This window comes from Heliangelus exortis, chromosome 4, assembly GCF_036169615.1.
Source record: "Heliangelus exortis chromosome 4, bHelExo1.hap1, whole genome shotgun sequence".
NCBI lineage: Eukaryota > Metazoa > Chordata > Aves > Apodiformes > Trochilidae > Heliangelus > Heliangelus exortis.
The window spans coordinates 24,056,471-24,084,288 of record NC_092425.1 but is presented as its reverse complement, the minus strand read 5'-3'; the positions used below and the strand labels follow the sequence as shown (position 1 = coordinate 24,084,288).

Sequence of the window (27,818 nt, the reverse complement as noted above, 5' to 3'; positions counted from 1 at the left end):
CAGAATTCAGCCAGGGAATTAAATGACTGCCATTACAATACCAGGACATCTGTCTTTCTGCAGATATGTTTTGCTGCATTTCGGTTCTCATGAAGAATAGAATAAAAAAAAAAAAATAAAAAAATTCTTACCTAGTTCTCCTCGAAGGTTAACCAGTTCTTGAGATAAGTCTTCAACCTCACTCAGTGCTTCCTCTCCCTGCACAATAAAAAACACCAAACAAAACATTTGGTTACTAGTGATCTGAGCAGGGCACCTTCCAGTAATTAACTTACATGTGTTCTGCAGGAAAACAAGAGGCAGGAGCAAGAAGCCAAGATATGAATCACTTAGGATAACAGTTCTGCTGTTACAAAATACACAGATGTTCTTCTGTTGTTAAGGAAGTTATACTTTAAAACAAAGAGCAGCTTTTTCCAGGATAACACCGCAATTAAAATCCTACTTTGCAGCAATTAATTATGTATTTTATGAGGAGTGTAGCAACATACGCCTCCAGAACAGCTGCCCTTGATAGCTGTCAAGGGCATAAAAGTACGGTTTGTCTTTGAAAGAGGCATCCATTAAGTATTTATCTTAAGCTTACTCAAACACAGACGCAAAAACTTCGCCAAATGCTCAGTCTTCCTTCCCTGAAGGGAAGGAACAGCCCCGCTCAAAGTTGAACACGGCCCACCCCGCCGCTCTTCATTTTCAGACAGATGATGTTCCCGATGAATCGTAACCCATCTGCGCTCAAAACAACCTGAAGCACCCATCTCTCCGGGAGCTGCGCCTCGGCCGAGCCCCTATGCCCCCCCGCCCCGCACCGGGGAGCGGCCCGGCCGGGTCAGAGCGGGGCGATCCGTACCTCAGGTGCGCAGCCCCCTGCCCACCGCCAGCCCCCGCCCGGACCCCCGACACACACAGAAACCAGGTACTACTTTACCTTCGCCGCAACACACTGAGAATAGGAGCAGGGTTTGGTGTTCAGGCCGCCCATCTTTCAGCTCCGGCAGCCCCACGCTCGCCCCGCCCCCGGCGCCCACCGGAGCCAGGCTGGGGGGGATTCTGCCAGCCGGACCGGGTCGGGCCGGCCCTCGCCTCCCCAGGTTACCCTGCTTCCGTGCCGATCGCTCCCGGCAGCGGCTGATACTGCAGCTTCTGCAATTGGCACAAGCAGCCAGCGATGACTTAAAGCCACAGCCCTGCTTTTATGAACAGGCGAGCCCCAGACGCGAGACTGATCGATCCCCGCCGCCTCAGACGGCAGCCGGACGGCGATGGTAATGCTGTCCTTCCCGGCAGGTGAGGGAGCTCCGCGTTAGCTGGGCACCATGTCACAAAACCAGAGAAAGACCTTCGAGATTATCAAGTCCAATTGCTAACCCGGCACTGGCAAGTCCATCACTAAGCCATGTCTCCAAGCACCACTTCTAAGTACCCCCAGGGAACTTGGCTCCACCGCTTCCACGGGCAGTAAGGAAATTTTCCGCAGTATTTCACGAGTGTTTCCCTGTTGGCTCGCATTACCTCAGGAGCCCCTGGCTCCTCTCTGTAAGGCTTCGAGTGTGCTGCAGTGTAGCCAGCACATCTCAGGGAACTGCCCGAGGGCCCTCCCTAGCACCCCGGCCCTCTAACCTCGGTGCGTCATCCCACAGCCCATCACAGGCAAGCCTGGTATTAGCCCCCTCCCCCTTCAAGTCTAGTTTAAAGCTCTGTCAATGAGCCCTCTAAGTTCCTGAGCAAACACCCTTTTCCCTCCTTAAGAAAGGTGAATGCCACCTGATGGCAGCAACCCAGGTGCTCTCTAGGCCATCCCATTATCACAAAAACCCAAATTTGTGGAGGTGACCACTATGCAGCGCTGTCTATGCTCAGGCTTACATACACAGCCCCTGCCTACACAAAGAGATTGAAACCCACGTTGCTTCCCTTCAGCTAGGATACATCAGAGAATAAATAGTAACAATGCCCTGGCCGAAAAAATCGCTATTTCCATTAGCTACACAACTGACCGCAGTAGATGGCTTTGAACTCTTACAGGGCTACACCTGACTTCCCCAGGGAAACCTCACCTCTACAGCAGCTTCTTTTCCCCCATGGTCACACTTGCCACAACCTGACCCCCAGGCTAATGCACTTGCTCACCAAGTCACATGGCTAAGAGGACCTGGTCCCAGAGGTGGGGAACACTCACCACATGCCTGTGGAATAAATAACACAGTAAAACCATGCCATTCTTTAGAAAAAACAGAGGGAATGAACACCTAGAAACCATGTTTGTGTATTAAGGTTTGACACAAGACTAATAAAAATGAGTACTTATTATGCTATGCACCCTGATCTGCTGCAAGTTATAGGAAATTGGTTTTGCAGACCTTCACTAGAAATACTTGTGATTTTTAACCTTGTATGAGAAACACCCCTTTATAGTCCCTACAGTTTAAGCAGTCTTAACAGTTATTTGGTCACTGACACACTGGTAGAGATATTAAGCAGCTGTGTTGCAGTTTTACATTAAGCACTTAGAGGCTTTTTACACAGACAGTGGGCTAAGATTGAAAGCCACCACTCACCCTCCACAGTAAATTCTCAGGAGAGCAGAGAGCTGAGTTATTGACAGGAGTTCCCGAGCTCTTCCCTACTCAGGAAGGAGAGCTGAGTCATCTCTCTCCTGTCCAACACCAGTTTGCACTACGGACACAGCATCCCATGATGAAACTGGGAATGCTGCAGTGAGGTATTTGTTGCATCCTAACACGTTGGAACACAATCACACAGTGGAACTGGAAGCAAGTTAACTACCAAAGCCCTCCTATTTTCATGCTGTGGGCTCCTGGTGGGAATTCACAAAACTCTTACAGTAATCTTGTCTGTTCCTAAATTAGTGTACACAGACACTTAAGATTTTTTTCTTCTTCTTTTTTTAATGTGTCCTCTCCCCTTGCTTTGCATATTCATTATTGACTAATTCTCAAACGATCATCCCCAGAACCTGTTTTCTTCCAGCCCTCTCTGTTAGTAAAACATCTCAAATTTTCTCCCCCAAACTTAATGGCTGGAACACACCGCAGACCCTTTGGAAACACTACTGGTTTTGGTTTGTGTTTCCAAAAGGCCTGCTTCACCATCCACACATTTTGTACCTGTTTCAGTTAAAGAAAGTTTATGAGAAAAGGGCATTTGACATCAGAATATCACAGGCTGATACTAAAAACCCAAAATAAAGTAGAATACCAATTAACTAATTATTGCCTTTAAAAAAAAAGTTTCTAGATTTCTACTGCTCTTAAGCCCTTCTGCTTTTTACTGATGTTTAACTTTGTGCCTCAACCTCCAGCTTGTTTGTTTGTAGTTTTGCAAATCAAGAAATCCACACATTTGTATTATCACCTCCTGTTAAAGAATACATACAGAAGAAGCTAGCCAGAGAGACTGCCAGTCTAAAAGAAGAAAAATAAGTTGTTCAAATAGTTAAGCAGCTACAAGAAGACTGACTAAGCAGTTATCTGGCACACTTTTATCTAAGTTAAGAGAACTGAAGCCCCAGGTTTGGGGGTTTCCCCAAGAAAATATGGAAGTTTCAATAACTGAAATCTAAATGCAGCGAAATACCAAAGACCACTGGAATAATCCAATAAGGCTCATATCTTCAGTATTTAAAGACAGGTATGCCTGTGCTTTGGGCTGAAACACTGAGCAACCTTCTGGTTTATGCTCTACAAGTTTTTAGTTAAAAAAATCGACACCAGAAATTGAAAAAACAAAACCAAGTGGGAGCATACAAGATCAAGCCATTTTGATACTGTTCATTTACCCCTGTAAACCTGGCAGTAGGGATCAGCCCTGCATAGTTGTCAGAGACTCACAGAGGGTATTAATACCAATTTAAAGCTGTTTCTGGCATAATTTATGACTTTATGCCAAGATAATGTAGCATGACTTGGGCACCTATTTGTTCTATTTGAAAGTACTCTGCCAAAAACATTCCCACTTCCATAAACATGGAAGCTGCAGGAAGGAGGGAGAATGGAGTTTGGGTGTAAAAGCTTTGCTGAAGGCAGTATCAGGGCAGTGCACCTCTGCTATCAGATGCTACAAAAAGCATCTGCAACATAGAGGAGACTTTCTTATACTGTGCAACATTAGGCAGCTAAAAACCCTTCACATTTTAAAATTTTGACAAGTGAGTTCAGGGGGATATGTACCCCAGAGCAAGGTGAGGTATGCCCCACTATCACTGGATGGAAAAAGCAGAGGTTCAAGGTAGGGGACTGCAGAACACAATAGAAGTGACCAAGTCAGGGATGGACTTAATGACAACATTTGTAATTTATGTTTGTGTTACTGCTGGCTTTGCAGACCAGTTACAGGCTTAAATGTATTTTTTCTGGCAATCAGCTATTTTTGCTATAGTTTGAGTTTAAAACAGACAAGACCACCCCAAGGTCATTTTAGATACAAATGAGTGTGAAACAGCATCAACATCTGAACAGTTTCCATTGCTCTGCATTCAAAGAAAGATCTGCAAGAGTCCACATGCCAGAATGAACAAAATGGGCATAAATACAAAGCATATAAGCAACCAACCTTCCTGGCTATGTACCTATAATCAAATCTTCACATGAGAAAGACACAAGATACCTCCAAGAGTTCATAATATGAGCAATTCTCCAGCTGGAATGGGTAGGTCCATACCCCACAGCTCCTTTGCAGCTCCCAAATCCAGGAGTATCCAGTTTTATGACAAACTAGCAATTTTTAGCTTCTTGAAAGAACCATTTCAGGTTTTCCAGAACAGTCCTGCTGTTGACCAGGTGAGGTGGCTCTGATGTGGGAACTCTGTGCTGTGCCTGCAAGTCAAGGCTGTGAGAGCCACAGGTAGGCTGTACCTGACCAAAAAGTCCTGTATGCCTTTTGCAGGTTTTTCCTCCATGATAAGAACTGCAAATCCTTCAACAGCTGCTCAATGTAAAAGAGCAAAACCATGTCAGAAAACAGGTTTTGAGCATGTGTGTCCAAATAAGCTAACACCACCCATATGGTAGTAATTATTCACACATCACAGTTCAGACTTTAACAACCACCTGTTCTGGAAACAAAATTTGTACTCTTTTGGACTTGTATTAGAGAATATGTATGAATGTACAAGAACGAATACTGAAAAGTTTGTTTATATACCAAAATATGGTGCATGTTGGTTTTTTGTTTTTAATTTCAAGCAGCTATGTCACCCTAGCATCTAGGTGATAAGCTACCTATCACAGTTGCCTAGTCTAATGCCATGCAACAGATCACTTCCTCTAGGAGCCCTGTGGCTTTTCAAAGTCCCTAGCAAGCTTCCATCTTTTAACAAAATCCTTTCACTCAATTTTTCATCCTCAAATTAGAATTTCCAGATCTCTCTCCAAACTGTAGTCCTGGGAAGCATTGTATCTTCCATCCATTAACAGGTTAAAAAGCAGCATTATGCACTGCCTGAACTGAAAGCTGTAAAGCACCAGTAGAAGGAAAGTTGCAAAGGAAACAGACAACACACTTCTAGGTCCAGAAATATCCTAAGGAATCAGGTCACATTGTGGCAAACATATAGCAACCATAGTGTAATGTTTCCCTCTTAATGCTGGGATGCAACATGGTCCCCCCTACCCAGAGAAGGTGGAAAAACGTCTGGAACAGTGCTGGTACCAAGCACCCCTCAGCATACAGGCTGGCAGCCCTGAGCCATACCCAAAGGGCAGCAACAGCTGTACCTGTCACAGCAAAACTGGCAGGTGGAAACATCTCTGATCTGCAACTCTGCAGATCACCCTTCTAGTTTTAGCAGCAAAATGCTTTGTAAATAATTTCAGGAGTCAAATCTTGAAGGAGGAGATCACTAAGTGATAAATATAAAAACATTATGATGCTTTTTTAAAAAGCATTTTATTAGACCAGACAAAATAAAATTTTGTTCTGAGTGGTTAAAACAAATTCATCAGCACAGCAAAGAACAGAAGCACTTAATTGTGCCTTACTGTCATATACATGGCCAAATTAATTTTATTCTAGGAAATGAAAGCCTGATTTTTGAAAGCCATTTGCTCTCAAACCACAAGCGCTTACTCCTGAGCACCTTAAAAACCATAAATTATGGTGATTTGCAAGCACTCCTGTAACATGTGCTTAGACCTTACAGCAGATGAACTTTGTTTCTACAGAAGACCATAATTTGAGTATTTTTAAATACTGTCTTGGTTGTCAACAGATCTCAATACAGGATGAGTCCTTCTCATATGAGGAGATTACCTACAAACAGATCTTTGGAAACTGGAGCCTAATCCATCCTTCTGCTGCACCAGTCATGAGAAGATGAGCATCATTTACTGACTGTAATGTAAAAACTGTGTCACATCTTTGCCTAAACTCTGTGTGTCACTCATGTGTCATCATTTCCAGGCTGGAAGTAATTACAAAGGGCTGACAAAAGGGCCATTCACATCCGCTTTGCAGTATGACATTTGCTTTGATTATTTTGCTGTAGTCCTTATACTACAGTATTTCTACCAACCCCTGCCTCCTTTTCTGGTAAAAACTAAATCCTCTACATAAATCTTCTAATTAGAATATTGAGCAATTTTAGAGTTTGTTTGTTTTGTTTTGTTTTGAACTTCCCTCACCCAAATCAAAAACCCCTTGGAATGTCATTTCTTTCACATCACTCATATGAAAAAACAAGCTAAAGAAATAAGCCAAGGAAGTGGTAAAACAAACTGGGTTTACACACACTACTCCATGTGTATTTTTTAAAGGAGATCATTACTGCAATGAAGTGAAAATGTCATTAACAATTCAAATCAATAAATACACAGTGAAATGGCTACTTCCAAATTACTCTTGACCCTGCTGGTGCTATGCATTGCCTTCCTATCAAATGAAATAAGCAACCAGTTCTCACCTTTACTCAATACTTCAAACAGAATTCAATTAAGCTTCAGAACACAACACTTACACCACTAGCTGAGACACTCACTGCCATTTCTACTATTTTACTTCTCTCATTTGCTAGACACCTTTATGAAGGATCAGATGTTTTAGTCCCTGATGTTTAGTGTGTAAAACACTGAAGTAGAACCAGCCAGACAGGATTCCTATGAGTCACTCAATATTTAAGAATGATTGTATGTTTGCAAGCTCTTTATGCCTTTACAAACTTCAAATGGGATCTTATGTGCATATGGAATCTTTGTTTTCCCACTTAGAAGGGACATCCACCTTCATGAAACAGCTTTACAAAGTTTAGTCCAAATGGAGTAATATGGGCTACTTGACCCCATTTCTCTCTAAGAGCCTGTTTTCTGTCCCACAGAATTTTTGAACTCCAATCTGAGTTTTCACCAGTCAGATTGTCTTCTTCCTTCTGTGTAATAATTCTGAATTAAAAAAAGAAATTACCCTATTTAAGCACTTACTTATTTCTCAGTGTTTTACAAAGTTTTTGTTGCAGTTCCTCTTACCTCAGTGTAACACAGTTCCCACCAGATACCATGCAGCTTTGACAAGTTACACTGTCACAACTTAAATTCTCACATTTTTAAAATTACAATTATCTTTATAAAGTTCTTTGAGACATTAGAGTATGAGATCCTACCCTTGAGTACAGTATTATAGTATTTTCTTTACATCATCTCAGTTTTAAAAGGCTGGTTAGAATGCCATCTGAAAAGGTAGTAAAAAAAGGCAAAGATGATATTTTCTTTATTTCACTAATTGCTCCCTTTACTTGTGATTTTGTAACTGATGCATCGGTTTTGTACTGTTATCAATTCTGCATCTTGAAAAAACTCAAATTAGGAGAAATGAAAAGGGAGTCATGAGAATCAACATCTTCATAGAAAGCAACATAGATTGCCTGAAACACAAAGTTTCTGTCAGTCAAAGATATCTTCTCTCAAGACACCTTTTCCTAGGCTAGGAGTGCTATAGGACAGGATTCCTAAGTCTCTCTAGCTGTAACCAATTTTGAAACCAAATGTTTAAATGAAGCATCTTATGAAAAGTTATTTCCACCAGAGCCGAGTTTCACAGTAATTAATGGATTAAAATATTTTTCTGGATGTTATAGCTCTCAAATCTCCAGCCTGCTGCGAAAATTATTCTTGTCCATGAGCAGCCAAGTGTTCCATGGACTTTGAGAACCATTTGAAACTTCCTTGCTTTCCAAAAGCTACCTGTCAGATGCAAACTGCTATAAGCCTAGGTTTGCTTTAAAGGGGGAAGCTACTGTGTCATTACTCAAATACTCTCCTTTACCAAACAGAAAATAGTCAAACTGCTCAAATTTAAGGTATTATCTTCTGCTTGGGCTTTGTTTTGTTTTGTTTTTAAAGGTAAAGAAATATAAAGTTCATCTAAATTAAATATCCTTATTCCCTCTTGTAAAAAGATACATCCATATTTTTGGAAGCCAGATTTAAAGAACAGAAGTACACACTGGAAGAAAAACCTTATGAGAACCAGCCAAGTTTGATGTTAATTCTAGAAAATCGAAACTATAAATTTAATGCTAAGGCAGTTGCTCTAAACAGTACGTCTGATGATACATTTTGGACTAAAGCCAAAAATATGATTGTTCAAAAACTCTTCCTTTTACTATAAATGGCTTTGGGTTTAGTGATGCAATGCATACTTCTGCTCCTTCAGCTGCATATACGTTTCTCATTTAATAAATATAAACATTTTCTGCTGACCTTCCATAAACTCCAGGGCAATTTTTTCCAAGACATATGTCCATGTAGTGCTAGATGGGAAGAAAACTCTGAAGTGCTAAAACATCCAAGAAAACTGGTATCTTGAGTCTTATAGTCATCCACATGTCAGGAAATGCCAGTTATAGTAGCTCATATTCTAATAAGTAATTTCTATTTCCACCTAAAAATACTGAAGTCAGCCACACAACTTGTAGCACATTACTTGTGTTGCTTCCTGTGTCACATTCCCAATTAATGGTACCTACTTATTACTGTCAAGGCTTTATAAACTCTCAAATGGCATTTCCCTCTATGAAGGACATTGCTTGAAGGTGTCACTGCAGTCATTCCCAAGCACGGTATGGACTGTAAATGCCACTCTTCCCACAACCATACCAAAAGAAGCACAACAGTCAAATTTAGTTTTAGCACATCCTGTGGCACAGAGACAAACTGGAAGCTCAACTTCAGCAGCAGAATCTGTAGAGAGCTCTCTAAACACAGATTAATTTATTAAACTAGAAGAACTGAAGAAATTGTGTTTATGAAAATTAAACATTTTACCATGTTTTTATGCAACCTGAGTAGTAACAATTTATGCATTAGATTGATGGAAACGGAGCATTTGTCAATTCACACTTGGAAGAGTCTAAAAGTTGTTCAGACCACTCTTAACGTTGTTACCTTTTCACTCAGCCAAAACCAGATTTAAAACCAAGCTGCTGCCAAAACAAACACCCTCCTCCCTGAAACATGTAAGAGTTTACAGATGACAGAGAGTTAGAGCTCTGACCTCCCCAGCTGCAGTGCTCAGGCAGCCTGGCAGGGGCTGAGCACCCCTTGCGAGGAGAGGGTAGAGGCTCAGGCAGGAGTCCCCATGGCCTCAGTTCCACCAGTGTGTTACACACTTCTGTGAGGCATCGCAAGAACTATCCCAGTTTGGGAGTCCCCTTCCCAAGGGAGAATCTGGCTCTTAACCACAGCTGCAGACCTCTCAGGCACACACTGCTGCCCCACCATGGGGGTGGGAACTCCCACTCCTTCCTGCAGTAAGACACTGCATGGGGCATCTCTGTGATACCAGAGCCCCTGATACAAGAAAGACATGGATGTGCTGGAGTGTGTCCAGAGGAGGGTCATGAAGATGATCAGAGGACTGGAGCACCTCTCCTGTGAGGACAGACTGAGTTGGAGTTATTCAGGCTGGAGAGAAGGCTCTGAGGAGACCTTATTGTAGCTTCCAGTATCTGGAGGGGGCCCACAAGAAAGCTGGTGAGGGACTACTTTTTAGGATGTCAGGTAGTGATAGGACTGGGGGGAATGGATCCAAACTAGGGGAGGGTAGATTTAGATTAGATGTTAGGAAGAAGCTCTTCATCATGAGGGTGGTGAGACACTGGAACCTCAGGTTGGCCAGAGAGGTGGTGGAGGCCCATTCCCTGGAAGTTTTTAAGGCCAGGCTGGACAGGGCTCTGAGCAACCTGATCTAGTGGGAGGTGTCCCTGCCCATGGCAGGGGAATTGGAACTTTATGATTTTTAAGGTCCCTTCCAACCCTGGAAACTCTATACCCCTAACCCTTTGGTATGGACAGACCAGTAACACCAGAGACAGTTTTGGGTTTTTTTTTTTCCCTTTTCTTCCTGACTGGATACCTAAACTGGATTCTCAAAGCCAGGCAAGCACCAGCCTGTGCAGACACAAGTGCAAGGGAAGAGAGGGCAGGGCTGAAGGAGTGGCAGCCACAGCCCAACTTGCAGCACATATGCTAAATCATGTACTTAAAGCCTTCATGAAAATATCCATTACTGAAGGGACAAAAAGTAAATTCAAAATTAATATGGAAATTGAATACCATAGGAAGTTAAAAGATCAACTCAAACGCAGTGGTGCAAATTTGAGCTCAATGCAGTTAAGGGTTAACAGAAGATGGCTTTCCTTGGCAATTCATGCACTTATTGTAAATGGCTGATTTCACCATTTCCTCTGTACTTTCTCATTTGGACTTAAAGACAGGAAAACAGTCAACTCACAAGAATTACTAAGGACTGGGGGAAGGGCAGTAGGGTCTAGATAGACTAAGCTTGGTTTTGTGATTAACCTGCAGCTTGATGTGTTTCGAACACCACTAGCACAGACACAGCTCTCTAACAATGAAAAAACTCATTACAGATCAGTGTTCTCATCAGCCACACTGCTCACTGCAATCAAGGACTCTGGATGCCGAGAGGGTTTCCATGTGGTATTAAGCTAGTGAAACTGCAGCTCCCACAAGGTAAAAAAAAGGGTTTTAGGATTTTTAAATTCAGAAGAGTCTTACTAAGGTAGCTAGGCATAGAAATTCCCTGGACAAATCCTGACTGCTCAGTTGTGAAGGTATTATCAGAGGCAACATTGACAGCTCTAAGATAAGGCTCACAAGAAACAGGTTTGAGCCCAGGCAGAGTTTTGCGAGAGATTCCTGCTGGGCTGGAAACAGCAGAGAAGCATTGCAGAGAAGTGTTTAACCCTTCAACAGCAGCCTTTCCACCTCACTCCAGAGGGGATGGCTGCATTTTTGACAGAAGTCATTGCCAGCAAGCCCTGATTTTGTTTGCAGCTATCCCATTTCAAATGACCTCATAAGAAGCAACTTTTAACTTCTGTGCAGAAATGCATTGGGACCTCTTGGACCTAGAAAACCCCACAAAACCAGGAAAGCAAACCTAAACAAACCCAGCAGCTGAATCACATCCCAGTAACTTCAGCTTCACAGTGAAAGTGGGAGAGGCTGGGGCAGCTTTTGCCAAGAGGCTCAGGCTAGGCTGACAGCCTCAGCATGATCCGAGAGCTCACTCCAGCTCTTTTCTCCACTTGGCCAGGAGACCCCATGTCACTTTCTCACTGGCTTTGACCACACAACAGGGCAGCCCATGTTGCTATCCTGGCAAAGAAATGCTCTCCTGTGGCTGCGTTAGCTTTCCAGTGGTGCAAGCTGATCAGCACCAGGAGTCCAGAGCAGGACCCTCCTCCAGTTACAGCCAAGCTGTTTCATCAGCTTACACTGCATCGTGTCACTTCACACTTGCTCTGCTGGGAGGAATGGAAGCATAGCTTTGTTCTTCATGTAATCAGCTAAACAGGATTTATTTTTTTTTTAAACCAGAAAAACTGAAGCTACTTTCAGTTTGATTTGTGGTAGTTACACTACAAGCCCCTGACTTAGAAGCTAAAACTCAAGTTCAGGTTTCTTCCCAACCTTATCCAAAGAACCTGGAAACTACATAGATGAGGTCTCCAACAGAGACTCCAGAAAAAAACCCAAATGTCCTCTTCAGATTAAGTTAGCTATAGCAGACACCATACCTCACCAGAAAGGAAAAACACCAAACCAAACCAAGCCAAAATAAACAACAAAACCAGAACTACTCTCACAGGGCTCCCTAAAACACAGATCCCACAAGATGTTTCCTCCACTAACCAGATTCTAACTATTCCTTACACCACCATGGCAGAAGAGTCCTCACCTTTATGGTAAGTATACAAGTACAGTGAGCACTGCCTTATCCTGGAAAAAGAGAGAACAACCTCAGTACCAGTAACTGGTGTGAAAGTACCTCAGTATGTCATATTTAGTTCAGTTTCTTGTGCTTAGACTTCACTGATTTTATATAATTTGATAGAAATAAAACTTATCTTTTCACCTGTAAAAGAATAACAAAGAAGCAAAAGTACTGTTTTCTGTTCTCTCTTCACTCCATCTTCACCACCACTTGTTTTCCTTTTCTTTCCCCCTAAAAACTAATTCATATTTAGACTATGTGACCTGTAAAACAGCCTGGAAGAAGCAAATACATATGGCAGGCTTCTTATGTCATAAGACACGATTAAATATGACTTTGATAAAGTATTCCTAAATTTTAAAAAATTGCAATACAAAATACTTGAGAGAATAATCTAGGACAAAATATTTAACTATGGAAGTTTTTGAAAATTAAGGTGCTCATTTTACAGTACTTAGGAAATTGCACAGAAGTTTAGCAGTGAGAATTTGACACTAAATTTCACAATTCTGTATTAGAGGGCAGTCATCTGACTATGTCAAATTGCTTTGAAGCTCTTAAACTCGTTCCTTAGGAGAAAGAGGTGTTCCAATGAAGAGCTTAAAAACACCAACCAAAGCAAACCCACAGAACTGGCCAAGAGCCACTCCTCTTACTGAGTTGAACCAAAACTTGGACTTAAATGTAGTATTTTTAGACTAAATAAAAGCAGGAAAATTGTTATACAAGAAGAGAATATTACATTCCTGGCAGCACACTAAGACAAATCAGTGATTTTTTTGTATACCAGACCATAAAATCAACACATGTCAGAACAGCTGGAACATTAGTTACAAATATAAGAGAAACTGCTATTAAAACCTGCACCAACTGTTGCAGTGTAAATCTGTAACTGTAATGGTTTCCTTAACTTCAGATTTTTCTTCTCTCAGAAGTTTTCAAACCAGACCAAAACTTTCTAGTGTAATGTCAAACTGAGTAGGTCATTATGTATGCCAAACAGACAAGAACAAATATTAACCCACATCAGATTATTCCACTCTAAGTTCCAGGTGCTTTTTTTTTTTTTATGAAATGTTGATAATTTTAGGACAGCACCAATAACACAGGATGCAAAAAAACCCAAAACACAACAAAAAAAAACCCCAAACAACCCAAAAATCAATAAATACAAAAATACAATAATTACAACTCACACTTTATTCTGAATAGCTCAACAATGTATCTACCTCTCATATACTTTCCTACACAACGCCAGATAAGAAAGCAAGGTAATACAGACAACCTGGTGAAACTGGTCTTTTCTAGAAGGGCAAAACCTGAAATATTGACTTGGAAAGATACTGAACCCTGAAGGACACTGACTACAAAACATTCAAAAACTTCTGACAAGGAAGTAAAGCTGCAGAGGCCATAAAACCCATTGTCAAAGTTTTATTTTTTCTATCCAGATGATGTCAGCAGCAGGTTTACTGCTACCTCAAGGGAAAAGAGCAATCACTGGAATGGAACACACAGATATTACATAACACTATATTAATATTTTCAAAGGACCTTGTTGAGTAGAGTTCAAAAAAATAAAGCCAAAATTTAATAAATGTGGGTTTTTACCTTGGACTGCAGGTGCTGGATCACAACTGTTAATGCTTCAAACTTCTGGTTACTGCTTGTCAGGAATTTTTTCAGCTGCAGGATGATTCCACTCTGGGCCTCACATTTTGCTTTGCACTGTGTCAGCTCAGCTGTTTTCGTGCCAGGTGAATGCACATCTGGGGCTGCTTGAGTCTGTATGCACGAGCTCCTGGGACTCCGCTGCTTGCCCTTGTCAACTAAAACAACAACAACAGCTCATTAATATGCACTTTATGTTGACATCTCACCAAAACTTAAGACACATGCAAAAGAATGTAATTATAAATTCTCATAAGCACTTCCTAAAATAATGCCTAGGAGAAAGGGTTACTTCAGTAGCACTACAGAGCAGACACTATCATCTGCCCTGGCAATTTCTAGCACCATAATGTTGTACACAGTATTTTGCACTTCATTATCACCTTCATGCAGTCTGTGGCTTACTTTTCATGATACTCTTCACTTCACGCTTTGAGCAAACATTGTCATGAAGTGAAGATGTCTGTCATCCTACCTATCCACTAAATTATTTCTAGCAGAAGAGTGACCGTTTTTGTTTACCACAAGGATTTCATATTTCCTGCAAAGTATTGATGAATACAAAACAATTTTTCCCTATGTTTGGTTGGTGGTTTTTTCCCTTTGAAAATTTTCATTACAAAAATTACCTTTTCTGCAGCTCAGGTTTGAGCTTTATTTACAGGAGTTCTTGCAGCATTTTGTAATGTCAGCAACTTCAGTTGCAAGGGTGATGCTTTTAAAAAAATGCTTTTAAATGTAATTTATTTGAAGTTTGCCGTGCCACTATTCACACCCCAAGAATTACATGGTTGATTTATTATTTCTAGTATGTTGCAAGCTCAATCTCTTCACAGCACACAATCATCTCATGTCAGGGGAAACCACATTACCTAACCCAGCGTTTGATTCGTAAACACTGAAGAGGTTACAGGTTTTTCTGCTGCCTTTGGACTAGAAAGGGAGTAGAGTAGTGCTGTGTAGATAGGGCCAATCTTCCCCATTTGATCATATGGGGAACAAGCAAACACTTTTGCAATAAAAGGCTGATGCAATACATAAATATCCCTTGGCAATTTAATGAAGACATCTAAGCAGATTACTTTGTACAGTTTCAACTTAACAAGATTTCTTCAAGATAAAATTAAAAAAACTTGAGAGGGGAGATTTAGAGAAAAGAAAAACAGGAATATGCAGAAAAAAACCCAGGCACACAAACTAACCACTGCCCAACGAGTAGCAGTTGCTCCTGAATCCTTTTTGAAACCCAAGCACCTGGTATGAAGGTTGTCAAGTGATTCTGGAAAAGTCTAGCAGTGTAAGGTCCAATCACACAACTAGAGACAGTATTAATAACAAAGGCTTTGATTCTCAGTTAGTTAGTCTGACTGACACATCAATTATTGCATTAAAACATCAGTCTTGCACAGCCTTCACTTGTTTTCAAAGCATTTGAAAACAAGCTTCTTGTTCAAAATACTAACATCCTCTCTGCATCTCTTATTGAGCCAGGTGTAGGTCTCCCGAGTCTATTAATTTTACAAATAAATCCTCTCTAGGCAAGATTTTCTGTCACCTCTCATACCAACTGTGTCAGATTTCCAGCAATTTTATGGAGAATGCTGTGTTTAAGAAAATAATCTGAAGCTCTTTAAAATGTCACAAGTGAGAATAATCAAGGAGTGAGGAAAAAAGAGCAGGGACTCGGGAATAAACATGTACAGTCAATCCTTCCCTGCCCTACTGGCTCACACCCTCCTACTCTCTCATGTATTCCACCTCCCTTCCTGACTGCTCTATTTACAATAAAGAGTGAACTAGAGCACTCTTTTTGTTTTAAGGTTACTGGGTAAATTCACTGATACAGATGCTAATTTCATAATTTAATTAACTACACGAAATTAGTTTTACATCCATTCATAGGACCCTGACAGAGCTGATTTAAACTTGAATGATTGCAAACAATATTTATTCTGGGAAAAAATTACATCACATATGGCTACCAAATGAAGTCCTTTCATTCAAGTACAGTGACACAACAGCTAACTACAAATGACACAAGACTTCAGATATGCACCATTTCTTGAGTTCAACCAGCCTTTATCAGTTTGCCCGTTTCACACTATTGCTCTCATTGCTCAGACTACCAAGTCTTTTCCTTGAAGCTCAAACATCCAACTAAGCCAACCCTGAATATTGTACTAAGAAAAGCTGAACAAAAAACATGCACTACAGAAATTCAGCAGCGTTCCTGTTGGCAATTTTATCACAGTCACGTCCTATAGGCAGCCACTTCAAATGCCGAAAAGCATTTCTCTGCTAGCATGAACCCTCTGCAGCATGAACTGCCTCTACAGATAAACACCAGTGACACTTCAGTGCTTATTTATGGCCTGTGTACCTCTGGGCAATGACAGATTACTTCCAGATTTGTATTGAGGCATGCTCTGATGTCAAAACAAAACCCACGCTTCCATTAAACAAAAGCATCATGAGTGTAATTACTGATACAACACATCAGTGATGGACTGAATTAAAGACAGTAGTGGTTACCAGCCCAAGTCACTTTGCCCATTTTATTTGCCCTCTTTGAACAGGCCGACTTGTAAAGCAGAACAATTTGCACCCTTATGTTAGAGGTTTGATTCCTCTCCAACAGGCTTGAAAACACTGCACTCAATCAAGTTGAAATGCTCAGTTTCTGAAAACTAAAAATCAGATTCTCAAGTACCACATGTAGCACCGTAACAAGACAGAATCACCATCCAAGGTCCTATTCTTCTTCATACAGTGAAATAAATAAATAAATAAATTAGCAGTGATTTTGCAAAAGCTAAGCCTTTTGATCACAGAAAATTCAGTATCTTCCTGGTAAAAAGAAGAGCCCGTGGCCTTGGTAAGGTCCAAAAATTGTCCCACTCCCTCTACAGCCACTACAGAGATGGCAGCAGCTGACTTTACTTTTCTGGAGAGAGTATCAGAGCCATACCAAGCTTTTCCATAAAGCAAACTGTTTCCCATACAAAACTTCTCTAGTTAACAGGCATTCAAAAGCAAGAAATACAAACTGGCTGTACACCAGGGTGCATTCCATCAAGTTCCATTTAAGTCCTAGGGTACTGCCCAGTACTTGGCTGGTTATCAGAACTTGCCCGGTACCACTGGACTCCTAAGTCTCTCTATGCTGTGCAGCATCACTGAACTACTGGCTGAAACATCTATCAACCACTTTTTGTTTTGCAGAGCCAAATCAAAGCCGTCCTTTGCTTATCATGTCTGGGAAGGTCTGTATAGTAAAGAAAACACTTTCTAATGAGCATAGACAAGAGATTCAAATTCCTAAGAAATTACATTTCTCAAAAGCATTCCAAATAGCCTAAGCAAACTATTTGCCAAGCACAAGTAGAACAACCTCGCTCTTCTCCCCACACCTTTGCCATCACCATTGTCTTACCCCTAAGCACCTTCTTTTCACATTCCTCATCCAAACTGTTAGCTTCCACAGTTTTTTCAAAACCCATGTGTGTCTTGTGTAAGCATTTTTCAAAGAAAAATCCTTGCTCAACATTTTCTCTTGTAGGAAGATGCAGGCTGGTAAAAACTTTCTGCCTCTCCTCCATTTTCTGGAAAGCCTTGTCTACACATGTTAAATTGGTGCTCACTTCTTTGATCAGCAAGACCAGATCAGCCTGAGTATTTAATCGAGCTTCCATTTCTTCTCTGACTCGCTGGATTTCCTCAAGCACAGTTCTTATATCCAAGTGACTGGACTTCACCTCTGCTTTGAGATCTTCTTTCACCTGTTGCTGGCTCCTCTGCAGTGCCAATACTGTTCTGATTTCCTTTTGAGATGTTTCCATGTCATGCTTCAGCTCCTTCTGTCCAGCCTGCACTGCCTCCTGGCCAGCTTTCACTTCTGCCAGCAGAGCAGCAAGGCACTCCATCTTGATCCCACAGGACTCGCAGGACCTCTTCAAGTGTCACAGCTTCCAAGCAGTCAGGGACATTTGTGAGCTGGTAGCAAACTTCCCTGGATAGCACAAAAGCTAGCACAACAGCCCCTGATATGGGCTACCTCAATTTACAGCACACTGCAGTGAAAGTACTAAGTAAAAGTCTAGTGCAAGGCAAGACAAAGGCACTAAATAAAATGCTTTAACGAGCAGGGCTCTAGAGCCAGCCTCCTTCTCAGGACTCAGCCAGAGGACTAATCAGTTTAATTGGGAGATTATGCCACACCTGAATTTTTTAAAATCTTTTGCTGACATCACTGTATGTGGGACGTCACCCCCAAAGCCACTCCCAACAGTCATCTGATCTGTGCATCAATCAAAGTATGCCTGGGCATCAGGAACCGGGTTTGTTGCAATGCAGCCAAACGCTCTGCAAGAACGCTGCAGCCCTTCCTTTCCAGCACAAAGGCTCAAAAGGAGCCTGGATTGCCTGCAGGAGCTGAAAGCCAAACAGTTCAACAGAACTTAAGTTATTTCAATTGTGCATTCAACAAGGGGATTATGTACCTGTCCTTCTTCAAATGTTTGCAGAGAGGGATCAAGACTACACTTGTGAGCACCCTGAACATTGTCCCATTCCCACGAAATGCCCTTCTCAATCCCACAGCTAGCAGAGCTCTTTTAGTAATCTTCGGAAGAACTGGGATCCTGAGGAAGCCCTTTAGTCCACAAACAATAAACAGTTACCAGAGCAATACGGGAAAAATGACTAATGAGATATTTTTGGCAGCTTAAGCCTTTCAGTTCCCAGGTCTGTGTGTTAAAGCTAAGGCTTCTTACATCTAAGCAGAGAGCTCCTAAAATATTGGTGTAGGCTCCATTAACAGCAGGTAGATAATGACACCAGGCTGTTAGCTCTTTTGTTACACAGTGACTTAATTACAGCCTATCATTGGTTTCAGTTTGGAAACAATGACCAACACAATGCAGATCTTGGTCTACAGAAGGCATCAGTCTCTGGCTTCAAAGAGGTGAGCTGGTATTCTGTTCAACACCCAGCAGAGCAGGAATCCAAGCAGCACACAAGCTGGAGCTAAGGAAAGCTTTCACACCACACCTTTGGCCCTGTCATGGCTCCAGGATGCTTGTGGAGCCAGGGATGATCCCACAGACGCTCGAGGATCAGAGGACCTACGCTATCCATCCAAAACCACAGCAACCCTCACCAGCATGGCTTTGGGCTGGGAAGTGTTCTGTAGAATGCCGATAGTCCACGCATGCACAGATGGAAGATTTCCAACTCACCACAGTGCTCCTGGCCAAAGAGCCCAACTGGGAAGCCCTGGCTGCAGTGACAGTTTACTGGTCACTTGTCAGTTTACTTCCTACACCAGCCCAGGCATACTCATGGGACCAGGAAGGCATTAGAGTCATATCTTCCACAGACAGCATCTCACAGCTTGCAGCCATCCCCTGACTGACCTGATACCACAGTGGTATCACAACCCCTCATGGACACAAACACCAATAGTAGAGAAAGATACCTCCTTTTTCTTTTTTTCTAACTGATATTCCCTGGGCCCTCTGTGCTCCTCCCAAGGAGGGCTTAGGGGCAGATCTTTTCTATTAGTTACATAAAAAAGCCTAACTGATAAACTTGGATGATGGAGTCCTCCCATTTGTCATTCCTGTCCCATGCCACCAGCTCCAAAGTTCACAGCTTCCCATCTACATGTGTGCCCATCCACCCCAGCTGCCAAGTGCTCTTTACTATAACACACTGTGAAGAAAAGCTCTTCTTTGAAACTGGTCTTGATCTTCACAAAAAGATCACTTCCATCCAGAACATAACCAATGTAACCAATGTGTTTCATACGCTCCTCACTCAAAGCAAGAGGTCTGATTACAAAATACTTCACACAATTGGCTACCAGCAAACACAAAACACCCCTATTTGTATTGCTCTAGTGTTATAAGAATAAAATCCATCATGTTAAAACATCTGAGAAAAGCATTGTGCATAGGTTTGAAGTCAACACAAACTCACTAAACCACAGTAACAGCTGTATTTCACAGTGTTAAGTAATACAGCACATTTGAAATATCAAACAAAAAAGTTTACAGAAAGACTACAGTGAAAAATGCCCCCCAAAATGTGTTCCTTTGGCCTTCTGGGTGGTTTCATGTTCTGTAAGGGTGACCAGTTTATAGGACTGGGGTCAGACTTAAAACAGCAACCAGACATTTTCACTTCCCAAACATGAAAGAGGAAGCATGTAGTTGCAGCTATACATCAACTTTTCCCTTTTTCAGAAAGTCTCTTTTTTACACCTAGTTGTAATCAGTAACCAAACACATATCACTCTCATACCACCACCCCCCAGGAACAACCCACAAACACACACTCACCCTTGGACTTCTTGGCTGGCAGAGTTTGAAAAATAAGAAATAGCAACCTAAAGATTAAAAAAGAAGGTAAGGACTAAAAAGGGCTACAGAACAGAGTACTCTCCATGTATAATAGAAGGGAACACTTGGAGAAGAAGTTTCTTTTAATATATTCCTGAAAGCTGGATATGCCATTAGTCAAGTTTCAACTGAAATACCTGAAAATACTTGTTATTAAAAACCGAAACAAAACCAAAGAACTAAAATAACCAAATTATGGAAGGCATTACAAAACAAATATCCTGTGCAGTATTTACAGTCATGAAACAGCTAACTGTCTCCACTGAAGTTTTGAGCTGGACAAAATATATACCATATAATACCAATAAACACTAAAGTAAACTTAAAGGTCTACCTGCTTTTATTAGAGCCTGAGGAACAGAGACACTGCTGATATCTACTCTAAATGCTTTATCTTTTCCTCCTGTAAGCAAGTCCCACTGATGCAGTACTGCATGACCTGTGGGTCTGGTTCCTAGGTTTTACCCTTCAGGAGTTACCAAACTCAGTCTCACATTTGTACCAGCCCATAACTAAGCACGTAACTTCACTTTGTATGTTAATCCTTAAACAGTTAGTTCTGAAGCCTCAAAAAACCCTCTACAATTCTTCCACTATCCTCCCAGATGCCTTCTCCCCTGCTGCAATACTTAGAAGCTATTCAAATGATGCAACAGAAGGCCTGATCAACCATTTGATCTCACAGTTTTGATTTTAAAGTTTGCCTCGTGACAAGCTATGGCACTTCAGAGAGGCAGACTTAAAGCATCCATACAAATAAGGAAGCTGTTGGGTTTAATCTGCAGTGGTACATACACTACCTTTGAGAACACTTGGAAATTTGGCTAGCTGTAAATTGCCACCCTAAATTCTCCCCAAACTCCTGCTCTGGGCTACGAACTCCAGGAAGCAGCTTAAGACAAATATACAGGGAAATCAACCACAAAACTAAATTAACGGAGCCTCCAGAGGGCCTGACACAAGCTAGACTTGAATGGAAGTCTTCCAATCCCCCAGGAAGTGCTTCATAGTTTGGCCAACTGTATTTTTTGCCTGCATCCAGCTTGGCAAGTGGCTAACACACATCTTCCTGTGTGCCTCTCAGAGACCAGGCTGCTGACTGCAGCCTCTTGAAGAAGTGATGTTCTGTTTCTAAGCTCTGCCCCAGGAGTGTCTGTATAAGCTGGTGCAGACAGCCCTGACTTGCTGTGTTCGTGCATCAAGCATGTCAGTCATGAGACAGTTCCAGTCCATAGGAAAGCAAATTCACTTTTCAGAGTTGTGGATAACTGGCCCGAATTCTGAAGGAGATGCTATACCTCAGAAACTTTTCTAACCACCCGTTGAGCTGGTCTTGTTTCAAGAAGCTGGGGGAAGAGAAACAGCACTTCTCATCTTGAATCTTCCATCTGTATCATCACAGTCTGATGTCCAAGACAACTAAATCCTTTCTAGAGCAGCACCACAGATCTCCCTTTAATTCACTCTTACTGTAACCTCTGGAGTTCCTCTTCTGTAGGGTTAGCCACCAGGACCATTAGCTTACTTTAGCTGTCACCAAATCCTTTTCGAATTGTTCTGAACAAAACAAAAGTAACCATCACCAAGGCTTTTAAAAAGGAGGCAGGGAACTGAACAACAGTTCACTGCTGGCAGGTAACACCTGACCTAGATGCTTCAACTGACTCAGCAGGATTAAAACACACACAGCAGAAATCCCTATGCCCTTCTCTGCAGAGGTATGAAGGTTTTTCAGGATATTTTTTCTTAAATATTGCTACAGCCTGGAGCAAAAGTGAAGAATGAACACTTATTATTCCAAGCATTCAGACTGAAGTACTGTTTCTGATGTCTGTGTCTGTCCTCTCATGCCAACCCCTGCACTGATTTACAGTATCATAGCACTGACTTCTAGCCTCAGTACAGCATTTTAAACCCATCCCCTTTTTGCTCCTCACTTTCAGCCACAGAACTGGATGTTCTCTAGATACACATGGCAGTGAAAAACAAAGGGAAATCTCAGATGTATTTATATACTTCAAAGAACTCTGTGCCTGTTTAATGTTTTAATTACCCCCTTAACACACACACATCTCGCAGCACTGGCCACACAGGGTTTCATGCTGGTAGGAGCATGTTTCTTCTGCAGCAGGAACCATTAGCATGTCAAATGCTTCCCTGTCCGTTAGTGCTATTAGGTAAGAAACCAAATGTTTATGGAGTCCTGCAGCCTAAGGCTGTTACCTGGAAACTACAGTACACCTCATGCAGCTACCGACTAGCTTCCTGCTTCTTGACACCACAACGGGAGCACGAACCAAGGGTGCTGCTGAGTTACGTGCACTTTACACAGAAATGGGGTAGGCGAGGAAACCTGCAAACAGCAGGCCACTGGGAAGAAGCCAAAACAGCAAACCAAGGCCAGTTTCCCAGCCAGATCTCCCTAGAATACAAGAAGTCCTTAACTACTTCTGCACAAGGGTTCTTCTGAAGATAGATGCCAGCCTACCCCTTGCCAGTTAGTCTGGCACATATTTCACACTCTTTAAGGCTCTGAAGTGATAAACCACAGAATGTAGCAAGATCTTTGCCCTTCAGTGTGACAGTCTGTATTTTTTTCTCCTGGGTTATGGGCATGCCCCTGACATCTTTTTATGAGGGAGAGCAAGCTTTCCCTGCAATCAGGAGACACTGCAAACATACTTGGATCCAAGGCAAAGAAAACACCATCAGTGCAACTGTGACATTACACTAAGTCTCCTAGGTAAGCCCCAGTACACCATCTTTCCAGTTCCTACCCCAATAGGCTGTTACCCACATGGCAGCCTTTGAACTGGGTTCCCTGCATCTACATGCCTATTAAAATTAACCATCTATTAAAACCTCAGCATTTCTCAATCAAAATCTTGCCTTAATCTGAGTGATTAACATTGATGTTTCCCTAAGATGTCACCTGTCCTAAAGAATACGGCTCAGCCTTGTACAACTGTTGTAGGACTTTGCCAAATGCAGTACTGATTGCTTGGAACACAGTGCTTTTCCCCCTAGAGGAAGCATGTTAACAACACATTTTCTTTGGCCAGTAATATGGTATGATCTGTTACTACACTGATTAAGCATACCAAGTTTCCATGTTGCGTTTGCCTTACTCACACTTCTCAAGATTAAATTTTATGTTTTAAAACCTACATTAACCCTATCCTGAAGCTTTGCAAGGAGCTTGATTATGATGTTTATAAAGATACCTTGACTACATTTCAGAAAATACCTCATCTTTCAAATTGCTGGCGGCTTCCAAAGTAAAATCACAAAGACGAGTCTTAGTTCAATTCATGTCATCACTGCAACTGCCTGATCGGTCTGTGCAGTTTCTAAAGAGCAAGTTTTGAAGGAAAGTCCAGTAATGAAGATTCGTTTGAACTGTGCCCTCCATGTACTGTTCCATGTGTCTTTTGTCTTTTCACCAGTACCTGTTTCTTTTCCTTGATGATGACAAAGTCAGTACTAGGTTTGATGTCAAATGGCCACATGTTTGTCAATCCTTGCAGTGCTGCACTGACAAAGTCAGTGAAGATGGCAGGAAAGAATTTAAGAATCCCTTCAAAACATTCATATCCAAATTTTCTAGCATATTAGAAGATTGGAAGGGATAACCTTGACAAGCCACACTTTTATAAGGACTTAAAGGAGTCACAGATCTGAGCAGTGTGTAATTAATGTATCTGTCAGATGCCTGCCTGCTAAATGCAGAGTATGCATACAAGCCTGACTAATATCTGAAATCTCAGCATTGTGCCCATAACACATTTCACCTTCCACACCACAGGCCTGGACTACAGAAGCATTAGCAGAGTTTTGAATACTTAATATATGAAGTGATTTTGCTTAATATTTAATTCACAGTTTAGTCAAGTTCAGTAGAACTGTAGCATCTAGAATTAAACCAGTTTTTCATCTAGCCATGACAAATTATGAATAGGAGCCACACATGAACTGCAAAGATAAAAACACTTATAAGCCCAGCACACATTCAGAGATGACTGAAAAATAAACCAGACAGATTTTAAATGCTATGCAATTTACCAAAGACAACTCTAACATGCACCACTTAGATTACTACTACTGGATCAGAATTTTTGTGGTTATTTTGTAACTAACCAAGAGTAAGATAGATGGAGCTTTTTCTAAAATAGAACAAAGCCTGAGTCACCTTAGTTAACCATTGAGTGCTACATACCACTATCTGAGGAAAAAGGAAGGGGAAAGATGGCAGAACTAGTTTATTCTAATAATGGAAATCCTAGAGTATAGATGTTTTGATATGAGAGGGACTGACCCTATATAGAGTAATGGAACGACACTCCATATACCTTAAGAAAATCAACACTGCAGCAAGTCACACATTTTTTAAGAACAAAGACAACAACAGGATGTAAAGTAATTGCACAAGGAACTATAATGGTGTGCCTTTGATTTAGCTAATGAGGACCATGTTAAAGTATGTGAACTATAGGTCAATCTAATATCCTTGGTTTAAGCATTTGAATTTCACTACATCAATTAATCATACACACCAAAGGCAACTTTTTTTTTTAATTCTCTAGCTTTTCAAGGAAAAAAAATGCTATATTGGAAGCGACCAATGTTTACATAAGGGGTTTACATTTAGTAAGTTTCTAGTTCAGGTATTGCTCTGAGTAGCAGAGACACCTGAACCAGTCCTCTTTATTTCTTCATACCTCTTATAGTTGCAGCTGTGCCTTGTCATCCCTGAAAAACACACTTGTCCAAACAACTAAGCACAGAGTGATGCTCAGGACAGAGGTTTCCTCACGCCTCTCTGCTTCTATTTCCATTCCCTGTACAGGAAGTTCCTCCTTGATGCCTGGTGCCCTCTACTGCTTGTCACAAGCATAGGACAGGGCATATTTTTGCCCTTCTTTCTGCACCTTCTGACTACAGTGTCAGCACCCAGAGCTGACTGGAACAGGGAATACCAGCACTATTTCATACCATCTGCAAACCCTTCCCAGATCACATTAATTGCCTCCCCAGTGCAAGTCCTTATCCTTTTTCCTAACTTCCACATCCTTCTTGAATACATTCAGGGTTGCCAATTTCCTTACTTGTAGTTATTTAAACCTGGTGTGTCTTCGTGTTGTGATACAGAAAGAAGCCCACTCTATATCCACATATGCCTAGGAAACCCTCACACACACCACCAGACAGCAGAATGATGTCAAGACAACCTTTCTCCTTTTCCAGCCTTTCTGAAGACCCCAGCTCCCACAGGTACTCAGGGAAGAAATGGCTGAAGCAAAGCCAGAAAGGAAGAGCTGCAATGTTTGAACTCATTCTTTCTGTAATACTCTAGTCCACCTTGCCAAGCTCAGCATCAGAAACTCAGGGCTGGAAGAAACATCCAGAAACCATTTACATCACTCCTTGTTGAGGCAAGGTACACACTACCTAGACATAAAAGGCATTTCACCAGACCGTTCAACTGTTTCAAGTCCTACCATGAAACAATTCCATGCATTTTTCCCTGGATCTTTTCTTCCAGCTGAAATCTGATCTAACTTCACGTGGATTAAACCACTGACTATAATCTCTCTACATGCCACATATTTCATGGAGATGCTAACAGTCTAGCTGAAAACTTTTCTGTTCTCACACATGCACAGCAGTCTCCTGTATTCTGGGAAGTCAGGTATGTAAACAGATTATTTTCCAAGTATTTTTTAACATAATGCATTCCAAAGGGGCTGGCAAGCATTACAAGCATACTACGGATAAACATCAGGTAACTGGGAGAGACCCTGATACTTAAAAAATACAAGTAAACAACTTTATCAGACTTAATTTTTCGCATCATAAATTTATTCTAGATCTGTGTATCAAAAAAAAACCCTTACGTGTAGCAACTCATTGCAGGAAGAACTCCAAACAAACCCATAAGGATTCTTGTAGTTTATAGAATCAAGCCTTTCTACTACAGAGGTTCTACTTCATTGCAATAAACAAAATAAACACCAAACAAACAAAAAACCCTCACCAAAAAACCAACAACAAAACAGAGATCAGAATTAATTTGGAACTTTTACAAAATCACTGAAGTACTTTTATCAGTTGGATCTGTCCCTAATTCAGTGTAGCAATTCTTCCTTCGTAACCCACACATAAGTTAACTGCCAGAACATTTATTCACTCAGTTTAATGTTAGATTCAATAATTTCGTTAAATTCAGTAATTTCTCCCTAGTTTTTCTGAACTACTGAAAACCTTTTAGACTAAGAGTCCCTGCAAGACTCTTTATTTCACAAACCACAATCTTTCCTTGAAAACAACTGCACAAGAGACCTGTAAAAAAGATATTTGACCACAAGACTAGCACAATAGCAACATCATTTCTTGCATGGTATCCACAGCTGTCTTAGAAACAGAAGGATGGAGGGACTTTTAGTTTGAACTCAAAAGCTATTTATTCAATCACACTAGCATAAGCTGATGTTATATGACTGTAACAAATGTCACTGGACTTAAGCATGATACTGAAATGCTGCCTAAAGGATATTACAGAAGAAAAAGTAGGACAGGCAGCATGAATTTAAAGTCTCAAGAGTCTTGGCTATATTTTATAGCATTGCCTTTGTGCCAAAACCATTTTTTAACGTATCCAGAAACAGCTTCCTGTGTTTCTGAAACTCTACATCCATTTTAAGACAAAAAAATCCAGATCAGGGTCAAATTTATCATGTCATTCCTTAAAAAGCAAGGTGGCAGCACTTAAGGTGCATAGGAAGCACTATAGTGCAAAGCCATCCATAATCAGACTTTATCTAACAAAGTAGATATCTACTGCTAAAAATTCAATTCTAACATTTTCCTCATAAAAACAGATGACTGCAGTTTAGCTTGGGATCCCCCACTACAAAGAAAGAAAGGCACTGAGGTTCTGGATCATTCCCAAAGAAGGGCAATGAAGCTGGGGAGGGGTCAGGAGAACAACTTACAGTGAGCGGCTGAGAGATTTTTTCCTCTGGAGAACAGGAGGTTCAGGGGAGACATTACTGCTCTTTGCAACTACCTGAAAGGAGGTTGTAGCTAGGTGGGGGTCAGTCTCTTCTCCCAAGTAAACAGAGAAAATGTTGTAGGAAGTTGTGCCAGTGAAGTTCAGATTGGGTATTAGAAGAAACTTCATCACTGAAAAAGTTGACAGTCACTGGAACAGGCTGCTCAGGGAGGTGCTTTTATCACCACCCCAGAGGTATTTAAATGACATAATTGTGGTGCTTGAGAAACATGGTTTAGCACTGAAATAGGTAGAGTTAGGCTAATGGTTGGATTCCATCATCTCCAAGGTCTTTTCCAACCAAAAGAATTCTATGATTCTGTGATCCAAATTCTCCTTGGTGGAGATTTAATTTTTGAAGTCACAAATTTATGAGTATGAAATAATTTGGAAACCAAGCCAAGGAATGAACTTTGCCCATTTTAAAAAAAAAATAATCAGGG

General features: G+C 41.3%; 1 protein-coding gene across 15 annotated transcripts in view; it reads right to left on the bottom strand.

The window, feature by feature from the left end:
- MTUS1 (microtubule associated scaffold protein 1) overlaps positions 1-27,818 on the bottom strand; it is a 116,747-nt gene that overhangs the window by 15,978 nt on the left and 72,951 nt on the right. For 13 of the 15 annotated variants that reach the window (XM_071743428.1, XM_071743422.1, XM_071743421.1 and 10 more), the window contains 2 exons: positions 13,864-14,081; positions 132-198 (listed from right to left, as the gene is read on the bottom strand). In XM_071743428.1, coding sequence (XP_071599529.1) covers positions 132-198; positions 13,864-14,081 — 285 coding nt within the window. Of the gene's footprint in view, positions 1-131; positions 199-928; positions 1,597-13,863; positions 14,082-17,356; positions 18,149-27,818 lie in introns of those variants that run through there. The other 2 variants (XM_071743432.1, XM_071743436.1) reach the window with 2 other exon arrangements.